At 46.8% G+C, this 18,972-nt stretch overlaps 1 protein-coding gene across 2 annotated transcripts in view; it reads left to right on the top strand.

Moving 5' to 3' along the window:
• SNX9 (sorting nexin 9) overlaps window positions 1-3,064 on the top strand; it is a 91,078-nt gene extending 88,014 nt beyond the window's left edge. The window contains exon 17 of one of the 2 annotated variants that reach the window (XM_061207173.1): window positions 1,431-3,064. In XM_061207173.1, the coding sequence (XP_061063156.1) occupies window positions 1,431-1,478 (48 nt within the window). In that variant the 3' untranslated portion in view covers window positions 1,479-3,064. The remainder of the gene's footprint in view (window positions 1-1,430) is intronic. The other variant, XM_061207172.1, reaches the window with a different exon arrangement.
• The last annotated feature ends 15,908 nt before the right edge of the window (window positions 3,065-18,972 follow it).

Here is an 18,972-nt window from a genome sequence, read left to right as displayed (position 1 = left end):
GCTTCTCTTGTTGCGGAGCATGGGCTCTAGGCACGCGGGCTTCAGTAGTTGTAGCACGTGGGCTCAGTAGTTGTGGCTCGCGGGCTCAGTAGTTGTGGCGCCCGGGCTTAGTTGCTCCGCAGCATGTGGAATCTTCCTGGACCAGGGCTCGAACCCATGTCCCCTGCATTGGCAGGCTGATATTTAACCACTGCACCACCAGGGAAGTCCCTGCTTGTATTTTTTAACCCCAACTAATAAACCAAAGGAGGCTAAATATTGAGCAGGGGTTTTTCCAATCTCTTTTAATCAAATCCGCCTTTTCCTTTGAATAACACTGGGTTAAAAGGCGGTTTGTTTTTTTAAGAAGAAGAGTATTGGATGCTGTTTTGAGGCCCCAAGAAGCCCTTATTGTGTGGGCCCTTTCCCTCCCTCCAGCCCCTCTGTGTGCAGGGAACACTGTGAATGCGATGAGGTCACCCTGCCGTCCCTGCCGGCTCTCAGCTGGGGAAGGAGCCTGGCACCATGCAGGACAGCACAAACTGGCTTTGTTTGTGAGCGAGGTTTCTGCAGTGTACCAGAGGAATTTCAGAAAGAAAACGAAAACGAGAGGGAGGGCGAAACCTTAGATATTTTCACTCAGGAACCAGTAATGAAAATGTTAACTTTTGTACCTCTGCATAGCAATTTTGTTATTTACCAGAGTGTACAGAAAACAAAGATCTAGCATGTATTGAATAAATGGAAACTCAGACATCCGAAGACAAGTTCTGTAACTTACACAATGACCATGTGCTGGCTGCCATGTTTCTTACTAAGTTTTCCACTGTTGCCATGGTGTCATCTCATGTATGTTCAGGGATAATGATAGGCAAGCCCCAGGCCCACATCCGCGCACGCGTCATCTTATCTTTGGGTGGACACTGCCGCACGTGTCTCTCCAACAGTCATTCTTGGAAGGGAGCTGTGGCTGATGTGCTCTGTGCATATTGTCCATTGCGTGTTGGAAACAGTTGGTTTCAGAGACGAGCTGAAGGTGCATCCTGTCTGCACACTGTGTAGCAGCAGCGGGGCCTCGTGGGGAGCCGCTCGTCCGCCGAGTCTCAGGAGTTCACAGGTGTCCGCGAGGGCAGGGGAGTCTGGGCCAGCGCGGAGACCGGATCCCTGGAGGACAGGCGGGTGGTCTAGGAACGACGCTGCACAGCGTGGCAGCAGCTGCGCTGTGGGAAGGAAGGAGCGGGGCTTCCTGCAAGCCGGGCACCACCGCGACCGGGGTTTAGGAAGGCCTCTCCACTGCCCGGAGGCTGGGTTGGTGCGGGAGAGACTAGGAGCATCGACCCGTTCAAGGATTTGAAACTTTTGCCATGTTTAACTCAGAAGACATGGAAATAATAGAGTGCCATGAAGTCACGGTGGGAGAGATGTCTCACAGTTGTTCTGTTTTTCACCAGATTGCGGAAAAGCTGAGGCAGGCCCTCGGTCGCTTCCCGGTGATGTAGGACAGAACGAACGTGAAGAAACGCCGAAGTGCTTCGTTCTGACTTGGGGCAACGCAATTTAATTTTTTCCCTCCATCATCCAAAAAGAAAGAAAGAAAGAAAGAAAGAAAACCAAAAAGAAATAGAGTTGGAAAAAACTGCATTTCCTTTATTAAGCGCCTAAATGCATCAGTTCTTTAGGGATAGTCTTTTGTTCATTTCCACATCCATTATTTAAACCAATGGAAGGAAATTGTCTATTTTTGGAAAGTACTTAAAGTTGTCAGAATTTTGAATGGAAAATTAGGGGTTTCCCCCACTGATATTTTACATAAAAGTGTAATTTATGAGTCACCCACGATCTTCCAGTTCTTACCCAATGTCAGATAATTACTAATTGCTTTCTTAAAAATATGAAATATGCCAGAGTAAAAAATATATATGTTTGTATATTTTTATAACTCTTTTCAGCCCTTTGGGATTCCTGTCTATTTAGGAAGATCTACATGCCTTTCGCTGAGATATTTATGACTCAAGCGCTTACGTTTCCTGGAGAGAGAAAGCAAAGAGGGGCTCCCGGGGCTGCGGCCCCTCATGTGCCCGTGACGCACATGTCCCTTCAGAGGACAAAGCTTGGCCGAACCCCGGGATCAGAGCCCCTGCGCCCACTACCCTAAAGTGCCGTCTGCTGGGAGGAGCGCCCCCCTCAGGCTTCTTCCCGAGCCCCGGTAAGGCTGGAAGAATTCACCGAGAAAGCTGGGTCCGAGCTCTGCCTCTGCTCCCGGGGAAGGAGCGGCCGCGCTGACCCTGCACCCGGGAGGGCCGTCTGCCCTGTGGGCAGACGCTCCTCCCGAGCTTTCCACTCGTTTTTAAGTCTCGAGGTGTTCAGTGAGACCTCGTGAGAAATGCCGGGGAAAGCGTGATTTGCCGCTTGATCTGATTTAGACTAGCGGGCCAATGGGAATTGTCTGAAAAGATAAAGCACAGGTTAGCAAACCTCTCCCGGCCCCCCAAATGGAAGGAGTTTAGGGGCTGAGGAGGGTGGCAGCCCGCATAATGTGCGGTCATCCCGAGATTTTACGTTTGAGAAAAGGCGTAGAGCGATGTTATTCCCAACTGTACCCTAAACTTGAGACAGAATTTTCCTGATCACTACTATTTCCCTTAATGGCATAAAGCCAAACGGGATCTTTGGAAACCGTCAGCTTTAAATCTGGACACTCGCAGACACGGTCTCACTCCCGCAGATGTCGGCGTCCTGCACAGCTGCCTTACTGCATCCTCTCCCCCTGCTTTCACTCTTCTGACCTGATAGTTACATGATAGAAAACGGAAATTTCGGGCCAGCACAAATAAAGTGAAACCAAAAAATAAACAGCAGAGGAAATCAAATGAACATGAATATGAGAACTTCTTGTTCTTCAATATCACGGGTTTTTTGTTAATGTTTTATAGGAAATTTTCCCTACTTGATTTTTCTTTTATAAAATCTCATAGAACAGTGTTTATGTTACAGCCATTTAATATATGTACAAATTGTAAAGAATATGTATAAATGTTTTACACAAATGTAAGAGCATGTAGAAGCCAACATATAAATAAATTGTTAAAAAACTGTACAGTAAATTCTCAAGCACTTTTTCAAAACACTTTTTGGTGTTTTCGTGTGATTTTTCTTTTTTTTTTTTTGATAATTGTTTCTTGTTGCCAGCTGCTGAAAAGAGTGCAGGTAATGAGTTTTGCCTCCAAACTTATTTCTCTTGACATGAATTAATAATGCTAGTTCCTTAAATCAGAGTTATCAACCCGGGAAGCATGTCACAGTCACCTGGAGAGCAGTGAGAACACTGCTTACTGCTGCCCAGCGTGTTAGGGTTCTCTAGAGACACAGCACCTATGGGGTGTGTGTATTCATTCTTTACGTGAGGTTTACTTCTCTTGATACTCCATATCTTAATTCTGTGGTGCAAATTCCATCACCTTGTCCTTCAGGGGTGTCCAGGGAGGGGCTGTGGCTCTGCAGCTGTCCACTGGGGGGCGGTGTCCGCACATCGGGCAGAACCCAGGCCCCGTCTTCTCTTCCCCGGCCGCTCATCGTGGGGAGCTCCCCATGAGGCCATAGGTGCGGGCTGGGAGGAGGAGGCAGTGTCGCGGGAGTGGGGACCACGGCATTTGACCACTTCCTCGTAACTTGAACCTTCAGGGCCTTTAGCTATCACAGAAGAGCTTTAATTATAGAATAATTTATAATTTTTATAAATCTTGACAATGTAAAACTAGTAGATAAATGTCTGGAGAGGAGAGGTAAAGGCATGGTGGAGGAAAAGGTCAGTCCAGTTGTCGATCATGTGACACTGGTTGCCCATCCCCAGAAGCACCAGGTCCAGGACGTCAACCCCCTGTAAGGTTTGCACGTGTTGAGGTCACGAAGAAACACACAACTCACACAGGCTCTGGATGGAATGTAAAGAAGAGACAGAGTAAGACCAGCCTCAGTAATGAGCGTTGGTCCCCATGACCAGTGGGAGATGGTCTGTACCCGCCCCTCTCCTGCAGCAGGTGACGGACTCCAACGCTCCTCACTGGGAACAGATGGGGCAGTGGGATTGGCCAGGCGACTAAGCAGAACAAAGAAGTACACGCCAAGCCCGGAACAGGCTAAGATACTCCTGAATAAAGAGGTAGGCTTGCCCAGGCTGTGAGGGCTCTTCATCTCCATGTATGGAGATGTCCCAGGCTCACGCTTTCGTGGCCATGCAGGAGTGGAAAGACTGTGCCCGGGAGACTGCCTTTCCCCACACTCCTGGTCCACATCCTCAGTGGAGGGACTCGAGAGATCCTGTCTTAAAGGTTGGGAATCCAAACTATGAATGCCGATTATTTAAAGTAGTAAAAGCCCTCAAGTAACTATGGTTGAGTAATTGCTGAGTGGAACTAATGACAATAATGAGGGAGGAAGTTACTTTTTTCCTATGTGTGTTTCTTACTTTTTTTCAGCCTGTTTGATTTAAAATCCTTTTCTCCAGGAAAGTAAGAAGAATTTGAGTTCCTTTCCCAAGGTTCTCTTGCTCTCCAGCTGGCTTTGCCAGCTATGCCAAGAATGCAGAGTCCTCACTGCTTTTTACCCAGGCTGATTGTCACCACTGTTTGCAGCAAACAGCCTTGGTGGATGAGGTAAAGGTCTTCTAGGAAGAAGAGCAGGTGTTCCTACTGCTTGCTATAAAATGCGGGTTTCCCAAGCTCCACGTTCCTTTCCACAAGAAGGCATTCCTCGGGCGCCCCCTAGTTGCCCCTGATGGACTTGCAAGGCGGGGAGGGGAGAGCCAGCCCGTGAGCTGAAGCTCCCCGTGAGCTGAAGCTCCCTGGCCGGCTGTGCCGCTGGAAATTGAGTTGCCCATTGTCTCTGACTCAGGGGTTTCATTCTCCTGCGGGCATCCATGAAACACCAACAGACTAACTAATTTGCTTGTAAATAGAACAAAATTAAATCCCAGACCCAGCAGTTACTTCTGTAAGAAAACTTTTTTTTTAATGTATTGAAGTATAGTTGATTTACAATGTTGTGTTAATTTCTGCTGTACGGCAAAGTGATTCAGTTATACATATAGACATTCTTTTTCATATTCTTTTCCATTATGGTTTATCACAGGATATTGAATATAGTTCCATGTGCTGTACAGTAGGACCTTGTTGTTTATACATTTTATATACAGTAGTTGGCATCTGCTAACCCCAAACTCCCCAGTCCATCCCTCCCCCACCCCACCTCCCCCTTGGCAACCACAAATCTGTTCTCTATGTGAGTCTGTTTCTGTTTTGTAGATAAATTCATTTGTGTCATATTTTAGATTCCACATATAAATGATATCATATGGTATTTGTCTTTCTGACTTACTTCACTTAGTATGATCATCTCTAGGTCCATCCATGTTGCTGCAAATGGCATTATTTCATTCTTTTTTATGGCTGAGTAATATTCCATTGTGTATATATATACCACATCTTCTTTATCCGTTCATCTGTCGATGGACATTTAGGTTGTTTCCATGTTTTGACTATTGTGAATAGTGCTGCTGTGAACATAGGGGTGCATGTATCTTTTTGAATTATAGATTTGTCCAGATATATGCCCAGGAGTGGGATTGCTGGATCATATGGCAACTCTATTTTTAGCTTTTTGAGGAACCTCCATACTGTTTTCCATAGTGGCTGCACCAATGTAAAACATTTTTAAAAACAAAGAATAAGAAACCCAATCAAAAAATGGGCAAAAGACCTAAACAGACATTTCTCCAAAGAAGACATGTAGATGACCAATAGGTACATGAAAAGATGTTCATCATCGCTAATTATTAGAGAAATGCAAATCAGAACTACAATGAGGTATCACCTCACACTGGTCAGAATGGCCATCATTAGAAAGTCTACAAATAATAAATGCTGGAGGGGGTGTGGAGAAAAGGAAACCCTCCTACACTGTTGGTGGGAATGTAAATTGGTGCAGTTGGGAACAAACTGAAGTTTTAGCAAAGCAGAAGGAGATTTTTTTCCCCAGCTTTATTGAGCTATAATTGACATATAACCTTGTGTGAGCTTAAGGTGTACAACGTCATGATTTGATATGTGTATATATTTGCAAATGATTGCCAAGCTTAGTAAGGTTAGTGAACACATCGATCACCTCACATAGTTACAATTTTGTGTGTGTGAGGTGAGAAGTTTTAAGATCTACCCTCTTATATAGCTTTCATATATATAACACAGTATTTTAACTGTACACATGCTGTTTGAATGCTGTTGACAATTCAAAGGCCAACAGTGGGCGAGGTTGTCTGAAGCCCATTAAACCTCTGTAGAAAAGATTTTTTAGCTTCTGAGTCAAGAGTAAGTTCAAAGGTCTTTAGGTGGGAATACACATCCATATCTTAAGCCAAAAAAAAAAGTTGAAAGGTTCAATTAAGCAATCGGTTTGTAGGATTTGGAGAACTCTTTGGGGGGGAGAGAGAGAGAAATGTGTGTACCATGAACCGGGAACCTGGACCATGCACGACCAACTGCTTTTAAGTTTGAAGCACTGGTGTTTTTGGTTTTGGGTTTTTGGGTTTTTTAATGGTGTGGGCTTCTCACCTGGCTCATGTCTGGGAGCTGCCCTGCAGAGGGGGTGCCTGGAGCAAAGTTGGGGAGGCCCAGGGGGTGGGGTTGGTGGTGAGTCATCAATTCCAGAGAAAAGCCACTGACATAACTGAAAATGATGTTGGTTCACCAGAAAGCCAGAGTCCCGCACTTCTCTGGGTATAAAACAGTGTCGGGGCATGTGGTGGTGAGCATGGACACAGCGGCCGCCCATGGTCAGATGCCTGGGCCCAGAGGGAACACATAGCCCCGCCACTTGTCCTGAGAGCATCGGTTCTCAGTCATAGGTAACATTGCCCTCGGGAGACATTGGCAGTGCCTGGGGACATTTACTGAGGACTTACTGTCATCTGGTGGGTAGAAGCCAGAGCAACTGCTGAACACCCTCCGATGCACAGAACAGCCCCCGTGAAAAATTATCCACCCAAAGTGTCAACAGTACCCAAACTGAGAAACGCTGCTTTAAAGCAGACAACTGTGATTTGCCTTGGGACCGATAGGCGTTTTCAGGACACACAGAAGGCACTCAACACATGCATGTGGATGAGGATAAAAACCCGTTATCAATAAAACCTAGGAGTGCCCAGGGTAGTGCTGGAATAGAGCGTGCCCAGAGAGGCTTTAAGGCCGAGAACGCAAAACCTGGACCAGGAAGCAGCATATGGGCTAAGACTGAGCTTCTCCAGTGGTTCTTTGGGGGTAAGACGATGAGTGATCTTTATATAAGATTATATTTTTCTGAGTTTTTTAACAATGATCTTGTATTATAATTCAAAAAAATGTAATGAACCACATGGTGGCTCTAGCTAACACTGCTGTACGATATACAGGAAGGCTGTCAAGAGAGTAGATCCAGAGAGTTCGCCTCACAAGGAGAAAATTTTTTTCCTTTTTTCTTTTCTTCTTTTCTTTTTATCGTATCCATATGAGATGATGGATGTTAGCTCAACCTATTATAATCATTTCATAATATGTGTAAATCAGGCTGTACACTTCAAACTTATACAGTGACGTAGATCAATTATTTTTCTGTAGAACTGGGAAAATAAATAAAAATTTATTTGACATTACTAAAAAAAATTTTTTTAAAGCTGTTGGAATGATCTAGTTTCCCAAATCATCTGTTTCCTGGGCATTGTTAGTACCACCCGTTAGAACTGGGCTGATTCTCGCTGTATGTACAGACCTCAGTTCATCTGCTAGTTCAACCTTGTGAGGGAATCATCAAAAATTTGAAGACCTTCCTCCTGGTGAAGGAAACCCTTGGTAACGTAAAGAGGTCTGAATTGTGAGTCGGATCCCTGGGCTGTGGTCCCAAGTCTGACACCGACATCTGTCACCTTGAACAAGTCATGTGAGCTCTCTTAACCCTAGTCCCCTCAGCCACGGAGTGGCCGGGCTAAGAACAGATGTGTCCCAGAGCCCTTCCCAGCCCTGGGCCCTTCTTGAGTCGCCCACAAGAGGGCAGGGTGCGGGCGTGGGCCCACAACCCCGTGGCTTCAGTGGGGCAGCCACCCCTGGACTGCCTCCCGAGTGACCCTTTGGGACCCAGTCACAGTGAGTTTAAGGGCAGAGCAGCATGTGTCCCAAACTTCATCACTCATCAACCCTGTCAATTCAAAAGCAGGACCTGGCCCCAACTTCCACCTGCTGCTCTAGGCACATCTCACCTGGCAGGAGACAGGTGAGCTCATGAGCAGATGCGATCCAGGGTGAGTGTCGGATTATCCTCTTTTTTCCTACAAACCTTCTTGATCTCAAAGTGGTTAGCCAGCACGAATCGACTCCACAGCAGTTGGTGAGGGGAGGTGCAGATGTCGATTCTCTCTTCCATAATGGTCGTTGTCACTGTTGTCACCAATGGGTACATTGAAGTGCAGGAGTGACCCCCCTCTGCTCCATACCTGCCAAGCACTTTCTGAGTTCCAAGCATCAGTCAGCACTCACTTGTGCCCTTTGCCTTGACAAACTCTGAGCCTTCATAAAATGATGAGCCTCTAAACTAATGAAGGAGTTCTGTAATCTTTCTGCTTCCTAGTGTGGGCGTTAGTTTGGCTACGGGAGGGGAGACTGGTTGTCTCCAAGGCTTTAAAAGTTACTGCTGGCATGCAGCTTCCTTCTAAGCAGCACGGTCTCTCAGAGGATCTTGGAGACACTGTGAGCTTATTATTTGAACATTAAATCCAATATCATGTGATGCACTTTGGCTGGAAAGCTAACGTGAGGCATGTGACAGGCCCAGAGTGAGGCCTGGGGCCTCGTTGAAATTGAGCCCGGGGCTGGGGGCAGGGCCCATCCCTCCTCCGGGCTGAGCGGGCAGCTCACCACTTCTCACTCCTGCTGCCTAATGTGGATTATTCTTTAAATTGATTCTGTTCTCCGAGTGGCACCCGTATGTTTTTGGCTAATAGTGGCTTTCTATTTTGCTTTTTAGCCATCAGATGTAGCTAATTCTCAAGTGAAGAGGGGAAGGGGGCAGTTAATAACGGAAAGTTTGGACTCAGGGCTGCCCCTGGAGTTGCACGTAGGATGTTCCCTCGGTCCAGGTCATCCGGCTCCCCGGCTCCTTCCCACGCAGATACAGAAACATCTCAGGCTGCATTCAGTTCACTCCTTCATTCAGTAACGTTGGCTGTTACGATTACTGATGCACCTGGACCTCGAGGAGATGCTGTGCCTTAGCCATAGAGGACCTCGGTCAGGCCAAGGGACAGCAAGCAGAGAGGCCACAGGCAGGAAAAGCAGGCTGGACGCACAGAACTGAAAGGCCGTGAGCAGGAGGGACGACCCACGGCCCGGCTCCGGGCTGACCATCCCGGCCTTGCTTCTGGAGTGACCAGAGCTCTGACTGGACTCCCTCCAGTGCAGACGGGAGACTGGTCACGGAGGGCACGCGTGAGCCCCTACGGAGGGGACGCCTTTCTGAGGACCCTGCCAGATGCCTGAAGCAGGATGTCATCCCACTCCAGCTGCGGACTCTGTGACCTATTCCCAGCCCTGTGTGAGTCCTGGGAATTGTTTGGCCCATTGATTTCTGCTGGTTGCGTCACTGTCCTCACGTGGTGTCCTCACAGGGGCGCGTGGGGCAGTATTCAGCGAAAGCCTTGTCTCTAGGGGTTAGAGACAGCTAACAGCTGCAGCTGTTCTGCAGCTCTCCAGAACACAGTCTCTCTCTCTGTAGCTCCCTTCTCTCCTGAGCTCTGCCCATCTGATCCTAGCCGCCTTCATCTCCCAGAACTCTGATCTGTCTCTTCAACTCAGTGAGACCACAGAACTCTATGTGGTTTCCCCCTCCCTGTACTGAGCCTGGAATCTGCATTCAGGCAGAATTTGGGGCCATAATGGGGCTCACCTATTTCTCTTCTCTCAGTGGGCAGAGTCCTGTGATGCCTGTTGTCTAAAGTCTGAACCCATTTTTCATATATTCTGTTTTTCTCTATTTAAGGAGAGGTAACCTGCCCTCTGTTACTTCATCAAGGCTGGAAGTGGAAAGCCTATCATTTATTTTTAAAGTCTGAGGTGGGGGTAGTTCCCCATTCACAGAGAACATCTCAGCACACATTCCTCAAAATGTACTTTAATTTTCAGCCATGTTCTAGCGGTCCCTGCAGCAGACATTATACCTTCATCATCATTTTGTTCTCATCCTCTGCGCCCACTGAGGGATCGTGCTTCCCCATCTCCATAGAATTAGGCATCACTGTGGGACTTGCTTTGGCCACAGAAATGTAGTTGGGAGCATCGTGTACACTTCCTAGTGCTCATCTCTCAGCCCCTCTTTTCCGTCACGCGATGACAATGGGACTAAGTGTTGACATAAGGGGGCTGAAGAGTTGAAGCACATAGAGGAGAGGTGGCCTGGAGAGCGGCTGGGACCCACAGCAGAATTTGCACAAGCAAGGAGGAGACTCCTGCCACATTGAGCCACTGAGGTCTGGAGCTGTTTTTTGTGCAGCATAAACTACACCAGCATGTCCTGCCTGAGATAACCCCTCTTTATTGAGCTGGAGTATGCGTTCACCCTGACCCTAGACACGTGTCTACAAATATGTTGGTTTAATGAAGCAAGAGTTTTTGAAAATGTACCATTTGGAAAACCATCAATCCGCCAGAAAATGAGGACCCAGAGGAAGCAAAACCGAGCAGAACTTGACAGAAGGAAACAGACCATTTTTTTGAGACTGAGTTCTTTTGTTGATGTGTTTAAATCACTTCCAGACGGATCAATCCATTGTAATTCAGAAGGATTTATACTTCCCTTGCCACAAATCTAAACAGAATGGAAAACGAATTAGCATAAACAATAGGTATTTGTCTACAACAGGAGACTTGACCCTGGTGAACTAAAATTTTTCTGTGAGGAGCCATCTGTCCTCCGTCCTCTTCTATTACATGAGGTTAGCTTTGCTTTTTTCAGGCGCCAGAGGAAATGCCTTCGTGGTTAAGATTTACTTCCCAACCACCTGTAGAGGTGCTTTTTCCCCCAGTTATATTGAGATATAATTGACATAGAACATCGTATGAGTTTAAGGTGTACAGCAGAGTGATTGATACATGTGTATATTGTGAAACGATCACCACAGTACGTTTAGCTAACATCCATCACCTCACATAGTTACCAATTTGTTTTTTATTTTTCTTGTGATGAGAACTTTCTAAGAGATACTTTTGACAGCCGCTTCTTCTAACTTGCTTCCAAAAGAGGAATTCTTAACCTTTGGTCCATATATTACTGGGGTGCGTGTGTCAATGAATCGCATGCGATTGTAGGCAAATTATGTGTGTATTTTACATTTTTTCTGGGGAAAAGGATTTGCACCTTTCATCAGATTCTTAAAGGTCTAGGTGACTCACTTTAAAGACAAAGTCAATTTCCTCACCTAAACAGAATCTCATCTCACATTTCATCAGCCGAGTCCTGTTCTTTTTCTTGTAATTGCTTCTCCTTCTCTTTCGTTTTTCTTATAATACAGGAACTGAAGGAATGTCCTGAAGAGGGAGGGATGAGTAATTTCACAAGTGGACGGGAGGTAGTTTCCACTTAGCCCTCGAGGTTCTGGCTGATCACCCAGGTCAGCTGTCTGAGCGGGACACAGGATTTTAATCCGAGCCATCGTTGTGCAAAGTCCTCAGGGGCTCTCGAAACTCAGAACCACCGTGGTAAGTGATGGCAGAGCAAAGACCTACTGTCACCCTTTGGCCAAAGGAGGGGAGAAATGGGACGTCACTGAGCCTTGAGGAGAGAGGAGAGAAAGTCCTTCCTTTCACAGCTGACTGCCCTATTTGGCTCAGTGTGGAGTTTTAGATTTTTGTATAAAGCGTTTTGGAATGGGCGGGAAAAGTTGTGGCAGAGAGAATGAAAAGAGAGGGGAGAGGAAGTTGTAAATATATCCTCACTACTTCCCGGTGAGTCCTGGCACTGAGAGGCAGAGAAAGCTTATTAGACTAACTGTGAGCAAACTTCCGGATAGAAAGAGACTGAAAAAAGTCTGGCTGTCCAGTCAATACTATTGTCTAAATAACTACGTGCAGGCCCCTGGGGGTCCGCTGGGCATCAGGAGGCAGCAGGCAAGTCAAGCTGAAAAGAGCCACTGTGACTGAAGACCCTCTGCTCCCGTGGAGGTGACTTCGGAGGCTTCTGCCCACACATCACAAATATGCCTAAAAACACAAACACTGGGACATTTTCGTAGTACAAAAGCCATGTCCTCATGGAGAATCAAGCAGAATACCTCTTCTAATCTTAAAGTCACGCAATGTTATATGTCAGTTCTATCTCAATAAAATAGTGGTGGGGAAAGGTGGTTGGGAAACTTAACTACAAAGACATTTCCTCTGGCACTAAAAAAATGCAAAGCTAACCTCATGTAAGAGAAGAGGATCAAAGACAGGTGGTGCCTCACAGAAAAATTTCAATTCACCAGGAAGCCACAGAAGTAAGGACTCCTAAGATGGGTATGAGCCAGGTGACCTGAGGTGACAGCTCCTTTATTCTTTTTATTGTGCTCACTAAACCGCGGCAGGTCCATTTTTAGTCACCGTTTTTTGTTACATCTTACGTAGATTCGTGTTCACTTTTGTGGTTGAAATAGTCACATAGCTTGATCTGCAAAAATGCTGTAATATTTTTTCGGTCGCGCTCAGCTTTTTATGTGACTCCCCCTTTTTCTTCTACGCTCCCTGTGGAAACCTGCCCATGGGGACAGCGACAAGTTGGCCTCCAGGGCTAAGCTGAAAAAACCGGTGATCTGTGCGTTTCTCAGCAGACGAAGAAAACCACCTAAGCCTGCTAAATTTGTCAGCAGCCTAGTGGAAAAACAAGTTCTCTCAAATAGATAAAATATGAAATTAGAGAGTCAGAGGCAGTGTAGCCAACAGAAAAAACTGTGGGTGAGAAGTTTGGAGACCTGGTATCTAATAGCAAGTCCTATCAGGACTTCAGTATTCAGTGAGCAAGTCAGAAATCTTTCCTGTCCTTTCTATTTCACCATGATTGCCTTGGGAGGAGATACATGACATAAGGAAAAATTAAAATAATTTATAACTTTTCTAGGCAGCATTAAGCCTCGTGCTAAAATAACAAGACAATCAGCTGCTGGCTGTGCTAGACATGGCAGACATTGCTGGTCATCCAACCCAAAACCTGTTCCTTCCCAACCTCTTTCTCTCATCCATTTCAACTGAAGAGACTGGAAAAGTCTCTATTGTAGCTAATGGGGTTCATGTGACACAGCTCTGACCAATGAGTCTTAAGTGGAAATTTGTTCAGGGTGTCTGAGAAGCTTTTGCCGTTTTTGTTTTTTGTTTTTTTTTCAATAAAAGGGACACATACAGCTGACCTAGATTCCTCTCTTCTTTCTACCTTGAATATTGGTGTAATGCCTGGAGCTGAAGCAACCATTTTGTGATCATGAGACAAGAGGGCACCATGTTAAGAATGATGGAAGAGAAAGAAGGACCTTGCCTTGATCTTTGATGACATTGCTGAGCTGCTACCCCAGCTCTAGATGACCTACCTTGAGACTTCTTGTTTATTTAAGACTTTTATAGCTGAGTTTTCTCTTACTTCCAGCCAAAGCATTCCTAAGTACCTGTGATACACTGGCTATAATATGTTGTTACTGAGAGATTTAACTAAGTTAATTTTATTCAAAAGGGAATCACCATGTAGTAATCTGTAATTTCACTTTAATTTTTAAAACTAATTATATAAAAAAGCAAAATTTAAGAGCAAATTTTTTTAAATTTGTATTTTGATAATTTTTAAGCATTCAGAAAAGTTGAAAGAACATAGTTTATTTTAGATGTATATTTTATTTGTAAAATTTGTATTTTATTTAAAATTTATATTTTATTATATTTTTAATTCCATTAAAAATTTATATTTTGAAAGTTTTCAAATATACAGAAAAATAGAAACATAAAGAAAGTATCTCCTTTCTCACACTTCCACAGGATGGGTTCAGTATCCAGCCTCTGCCTGCATCCCTCCAAGGACGGGGAGCTTACTTTTACACAGGCAGCCTTTTTAAAAAAAACAAAAAAAACCCCAAAAACTATAACACACATCTAATTGCTATATAGGTCCTGGATGTTGAACCAAAACTCACCCCTCTGTAACTTTTTTCTCCGCTCTCTGGAGTGACAAGGTACAGGTCTTATTATTAAACACTTGGCATTTTCTCCATCGATGGGTCTTGTACCAGTGGTCCCCAACCTGTTTGGCACCAGGGACCGGTTTCGTGGAAGACAGTTTTTCCACAGACGGCGGGGGTGGGATGGTCCAGGCGGTAATGCGAGCGATGGGGGGCGAGCGGGAGATGCAGCTTCGCTCGCTGGCCTGCTTCTCCCCTCCTGCTGTGCAGCCCGGTCCCTAACAGGCGAGGACCGCTACCGGTCTGCGGCCCCGGGGGTTGGGGATCCCTGTAGTAACCCGCTCAGCAAAGGGGTATTTCTGGAGAAGAGTCAAGGATAGAAGGGGAAACAGGCCTCCCCATCCTGAAGTGGGAGCCCACTGGGGAGGCCTGCTCTTCCTCTCGTGCAGGGACGCTGGGGAGGAGGGGCTTGGCAGCCATGCCCTCCCCTCTCCCCCCCCCCCCCCCGCCCATCTATTGGCCCAGCTCTTGTGCAGGGCTGGGGCGTGCGGGGGACAGACCTTCGTCGTCAGAGCTTCTCTAGTTGGCCGAACAGCCAGATTATTCATTAGTCTGAACGATCATCCCACCCCTGGTAGGTTCTCCCTGAGTGTGGAATTGAACTGAACAACGGACCAGCAGGCCCTAACTGTTCTCGGCATGGGAAAGGCCCCGCCCCCGACCTGTGACAGGTGTGCCTTGGGTTGTTTTTACAGTTGGGGCGCTGGGTACGGCCCAAGGCCCGGCTGGCAGCTGGCACACCTGTGTGTGGAGCTTGGTCTTGGCCACAGGAGTGAATAAAGCTCCTCTGACCCCCAGGGCCACAGGTGCCCCCACGAACCATCTTTGTATCGACCCATCTAACATCAGGGGTCGCTGGCTTTCAGTAGGAGACCAGGAGGAAGGGCAGGCGCCACACAGACACGCGCGAGATCCTGCATCACTGCGGCTGCTGGAGCTGCTGAGCTCACCACGTCTGCGGGTAGCCAAGCTGCTGGGCACACTCTGATGGGCGTTCAGTTGGTGCCTGGGAGGCTCGGGGGCAGCCCTCCAAGAGGTCATGGTCTTGGGTTGTGAGGAAAGCTGATGAGAGCCTGGACCCAGTTATCCCGACCTGAGGTCGTAAGTCCAGTCGTGTGTGTGTGTGTGTGTGTAGATACACAGATCGGTGCCTCATGCTCCTTGTTTACAAAAGAAAATACCTTAAGAAAATGAACTTGGAGGCCACCCCTCCTATTAACGGTGTCCAGCACCCGCCGCGCAGCCAAGGCCAGCAGAGCCAGGCAAGCTTCCCCGGGGAGCTGAGCCCGGTGACTGCAGACCTCACCTGCACCGCGGGGCTTCCCAACCCCGGCAGGATGGACAGCGGCCAAGACACAGCTGTTTCTGTGATGGTGACACCAGAGAGCTAGAAAGGACCGCACAGCTGGGCAGCCCTGTTCTCCTGGGCTGGGGGCTACCTGCCACTCCTCCCGTGACTGTGGCTGCTCTGTCTTTCTCTTGTGTATTTCAGTTCTAGCCTCTGGGAACGAAAGACGAAGGCCTGTATCACCCAAGCTGCCGTTGGCCCAGCGTCTACGTAAGAGGCTCAGTTTCCCGGCCGGCTCCACACAGGTGTCCACGTGTCCTTCATTCCTCACTCAACAAGGACTCCAGGATGCCAGGCGCTGGGCGTCCAACAGTAACTGTACAGACGGGCCCTGAAGCCTGCGGGACAGTGGGGGACGCGGGGTGTTGACTAACACCAGCGGAGCCCCGCTGTGGGGCAGGCACTGCTCCACGCCCTTTACGTGTATCTTAATGCTCACAATGTCCTTCATTCTCACATATAAAAGGTGAGGAATCTGAGGCAGCAAGTTACGTATTAAACTGCTCAAGGTCGCCCAGCGTGGAAAGCGTGGCTCCAGGATTCAAACCCAGGCCGTCAGGCTGCCGAGTCCTGGCATTTAACTCCTACAGGATTCTGTCCGAGTGACAGTACCCAAGCAAAGCACAGATGTGTGAAGGATTCAGACATGAATCCCTGCTACCGAGGGGAAGAACAGGGACACCTGGTAGGGAGGGCAATAGTGTGGTGGGCTCCTCCTGAGGGGTCCCGTGTAGGCTGAAGAAAGCAAGCTGAGAAGGACGCAGCCAGTGGACAACAGTTCACACTGGCTCCTTGACTTGGGGCTTGGCATGGTCGGGGGACCACTCGAGGGTGAGGGGAGGAGGGGCATGGGTGGGAGGACAGCAGGGGCAGAGGGGGGACCACACCCAAGTGCCGTTGGAAGCCGGGACGAGGGGGTGACACGCCTCACCCTGCATGCTGGAGGTGGGGCGAGGAAGTAGGCCAGTTACTGCCATAGTCCAGTGAAGGGTGGTCGCAGTGGTCCAGAGGAGAGGTGGGCCCAGGCGAGACTTACCTGTCCAAGCTGGACAGCTCCAGCTTGCTTCAACACCCCTGAACCGTGCTGGGAACCGCCCCCCCCCCCCCCGCCCAAATCCTGCAGACTGGCTTCGTTCTAAGTTCATGATCTCTGAGAAGGGCCATGGTGAGGGAGACGTGGGGTGGAGAGAGGGTCTCCTCTTTACAGTGGGAGACACTGGAGCACATTTGTACCCTGCGGGGAACGATCCAGGAGAGAAGGGGAGATGGGTGACCTGGGACAGTAGGGCTAAGAGAAGGAACAGAGTCCTTGGGAAGGGAAGGCGGACGGGGTCCGAGCACATGGAGGGAAGCAGGGACTTGTACTGATGTAGAAACTCTATTTTCCCCCCAAGACACTATTTTTGCAGCTGTTTGAAGTTCGTATATTTTCCGTACTGCAGAGCTTACACAAAATTGAGAAGAACGTAATGTTCAGGTTTTCCTCCCTGTCACTGCAGGAAAGAAGACAATGGGGAAGCTTCGGTGATGGAAGATGAGCGAATTCTCTTCTTGTGGCTCTACTTTCTCAGGGAAGTATTGAGGCCTAAACTGCTGAGAGTAGGGGGTGAAGGAGATGGGGTGTGTGAGGGAGGAGAAGGTTGAAACAATTGTCTTAGAGGAAATGAGCTTAACTGGGTGAAACTGTCCTGGATTAACAGGCAGTTAAGTTCTGAGATCATGAGGCTAAAATTTATAAATGACCAACTGTGGTCTTGAGATTCCTTTTTCCACCAAAAAGAATCAGGGCTTCTTGAAGAAACAATTAATTCCAGGTCTTAGGAGTAAAAAATGTACACGATGAGCTTGATATTGTCACACTAGAAGGCAAGGAACCAATCAATCCCAACCAACTGGGGTCCTATCAAGAGGACCCTGGAACCAACTCAAAGATGCTCCCACTGGCCAAAGAGGGAACATTTTGAGCATCAATAAAGATAAGACTGCAATGGACTGGAACACATCAAGTCCGTTTAAACTCAAATATGAGTTCATAATGAAAGTGAAAAATAAAAAAACTAATTGGTCACCATTGGAGGATGTTAATGGACCAATTCACTGAGTTCAAAATGACTCATTATTTTGAACACTAGTAAATAAAGGAAAAGAATCCTATTCTACCTCTTTTGTTTGTGTTACCATCGGGTAAACAAATAGTAGATGGGAATTTTCTGGTTTTTTAGAAGAATTTTAGCTACAAATGAAGAAAATGATAGAATAGAGCATGACTGTTTTGCAAGGACTATGGCACTGAGGCTCAATGGCTGCTACATCACAAAGAGAAAAAATCAGACCTGTGCTTCCTGACGGGAAGAACACACCCACCCAGGAGACAGAATGTGCTAGAGCTTCTGTCTCCAACCACTGAGCTATATTATAGGTCATGCAGAGAGCAAGGGAACACGCTAAACGATACCACAGGTACGCTCAGCAGAATGCACTTTGTGAGGGCTGCTGGGCATGCTACCTAGTTTTCTCAGCAAATAAATTGCAGGGGAAAAAAGAAATGGAAGGGAAACCTATGTATTTAAAGGAGGTTAAGAGACACATCGGTCTCATTGCGTAAACATTACTTGTGTGATGCACACAAACTATGGAAAGCGATTGATGACATTTACAAGACACTCAGAAACGTGAACACTAACAGAATATCTGATGATATTAAATAATTACTGTTTAGAAAAATGACACCAGTCTGCAAGCTTATGCAATTTCTTTGGTGACGTTGAGGATTCAGAGTTAAGGGAGTGAAAGGCCACTAAACAAGTTTATGGGAGATTGCAGTCTGGGTAAATGAATGAATTAATTAATGACTTGAGAATATTAGCTTTTAGCTTTAAATATTCAGTGTCATTAATATCTAATGAAATACTGCATATGAAAAGTACTTTGAAAAACTTTCAAGTTTTACTAAAAATTAGGGCTAGAATCTTTGAAAGCCAGCCTGTCAGTACACACAGGGATCAATAAAGCTCAGTTTGCTGATGGGCTGATTTGCTTTGCCAGTATACTTATGGTGATCACATTCTTCTGAAACCCCTAAAAGGGTGTGTGGTCTGACAAAAGGATATTTTCCAATTTGTGAATGCATTTAATTGAAAACTGTTATTAAGGTATCAAATTTAAGTCATATTAGTTGTACGTTTAATGAATCCCTTTTAAGGAAAGTTCAAAGGTACACGAAACTGAAACGAACCCGGAAAAATCCTATTACCATCACCTTAATTATGCGTGAGTCAGTCACTTAATTATTACATGAGTCAGAGCCCTATTAGAGAATGGTGTCTGGTGTGTGCCACACTTTGAGAGGCATGAAAACTGGAAGACGGTCCAAGTGTAA

The sequence above is a fragment of the Eubalaena glacialis genome, chromosome 12 (genome assembly GCF_028564815.1).
Source record: "Eubalaena glacialis isolate mEubGla1 chromosome 12, mEubGla1.1.hap2.+ XY, whole genome shotgun sequence".
Lineage (NCBI taxonomy): Eukaryota > Metazoa > Chordata > Mammalia > Artiodactyla > Balaenidae > Eubalaena > Eubalaena glacialis.
The sequence above is the reverse complement of the archived record's forward strand: the minus strand, read 5'-3'. Positions and strand labels throughout refer to the sequence as shown.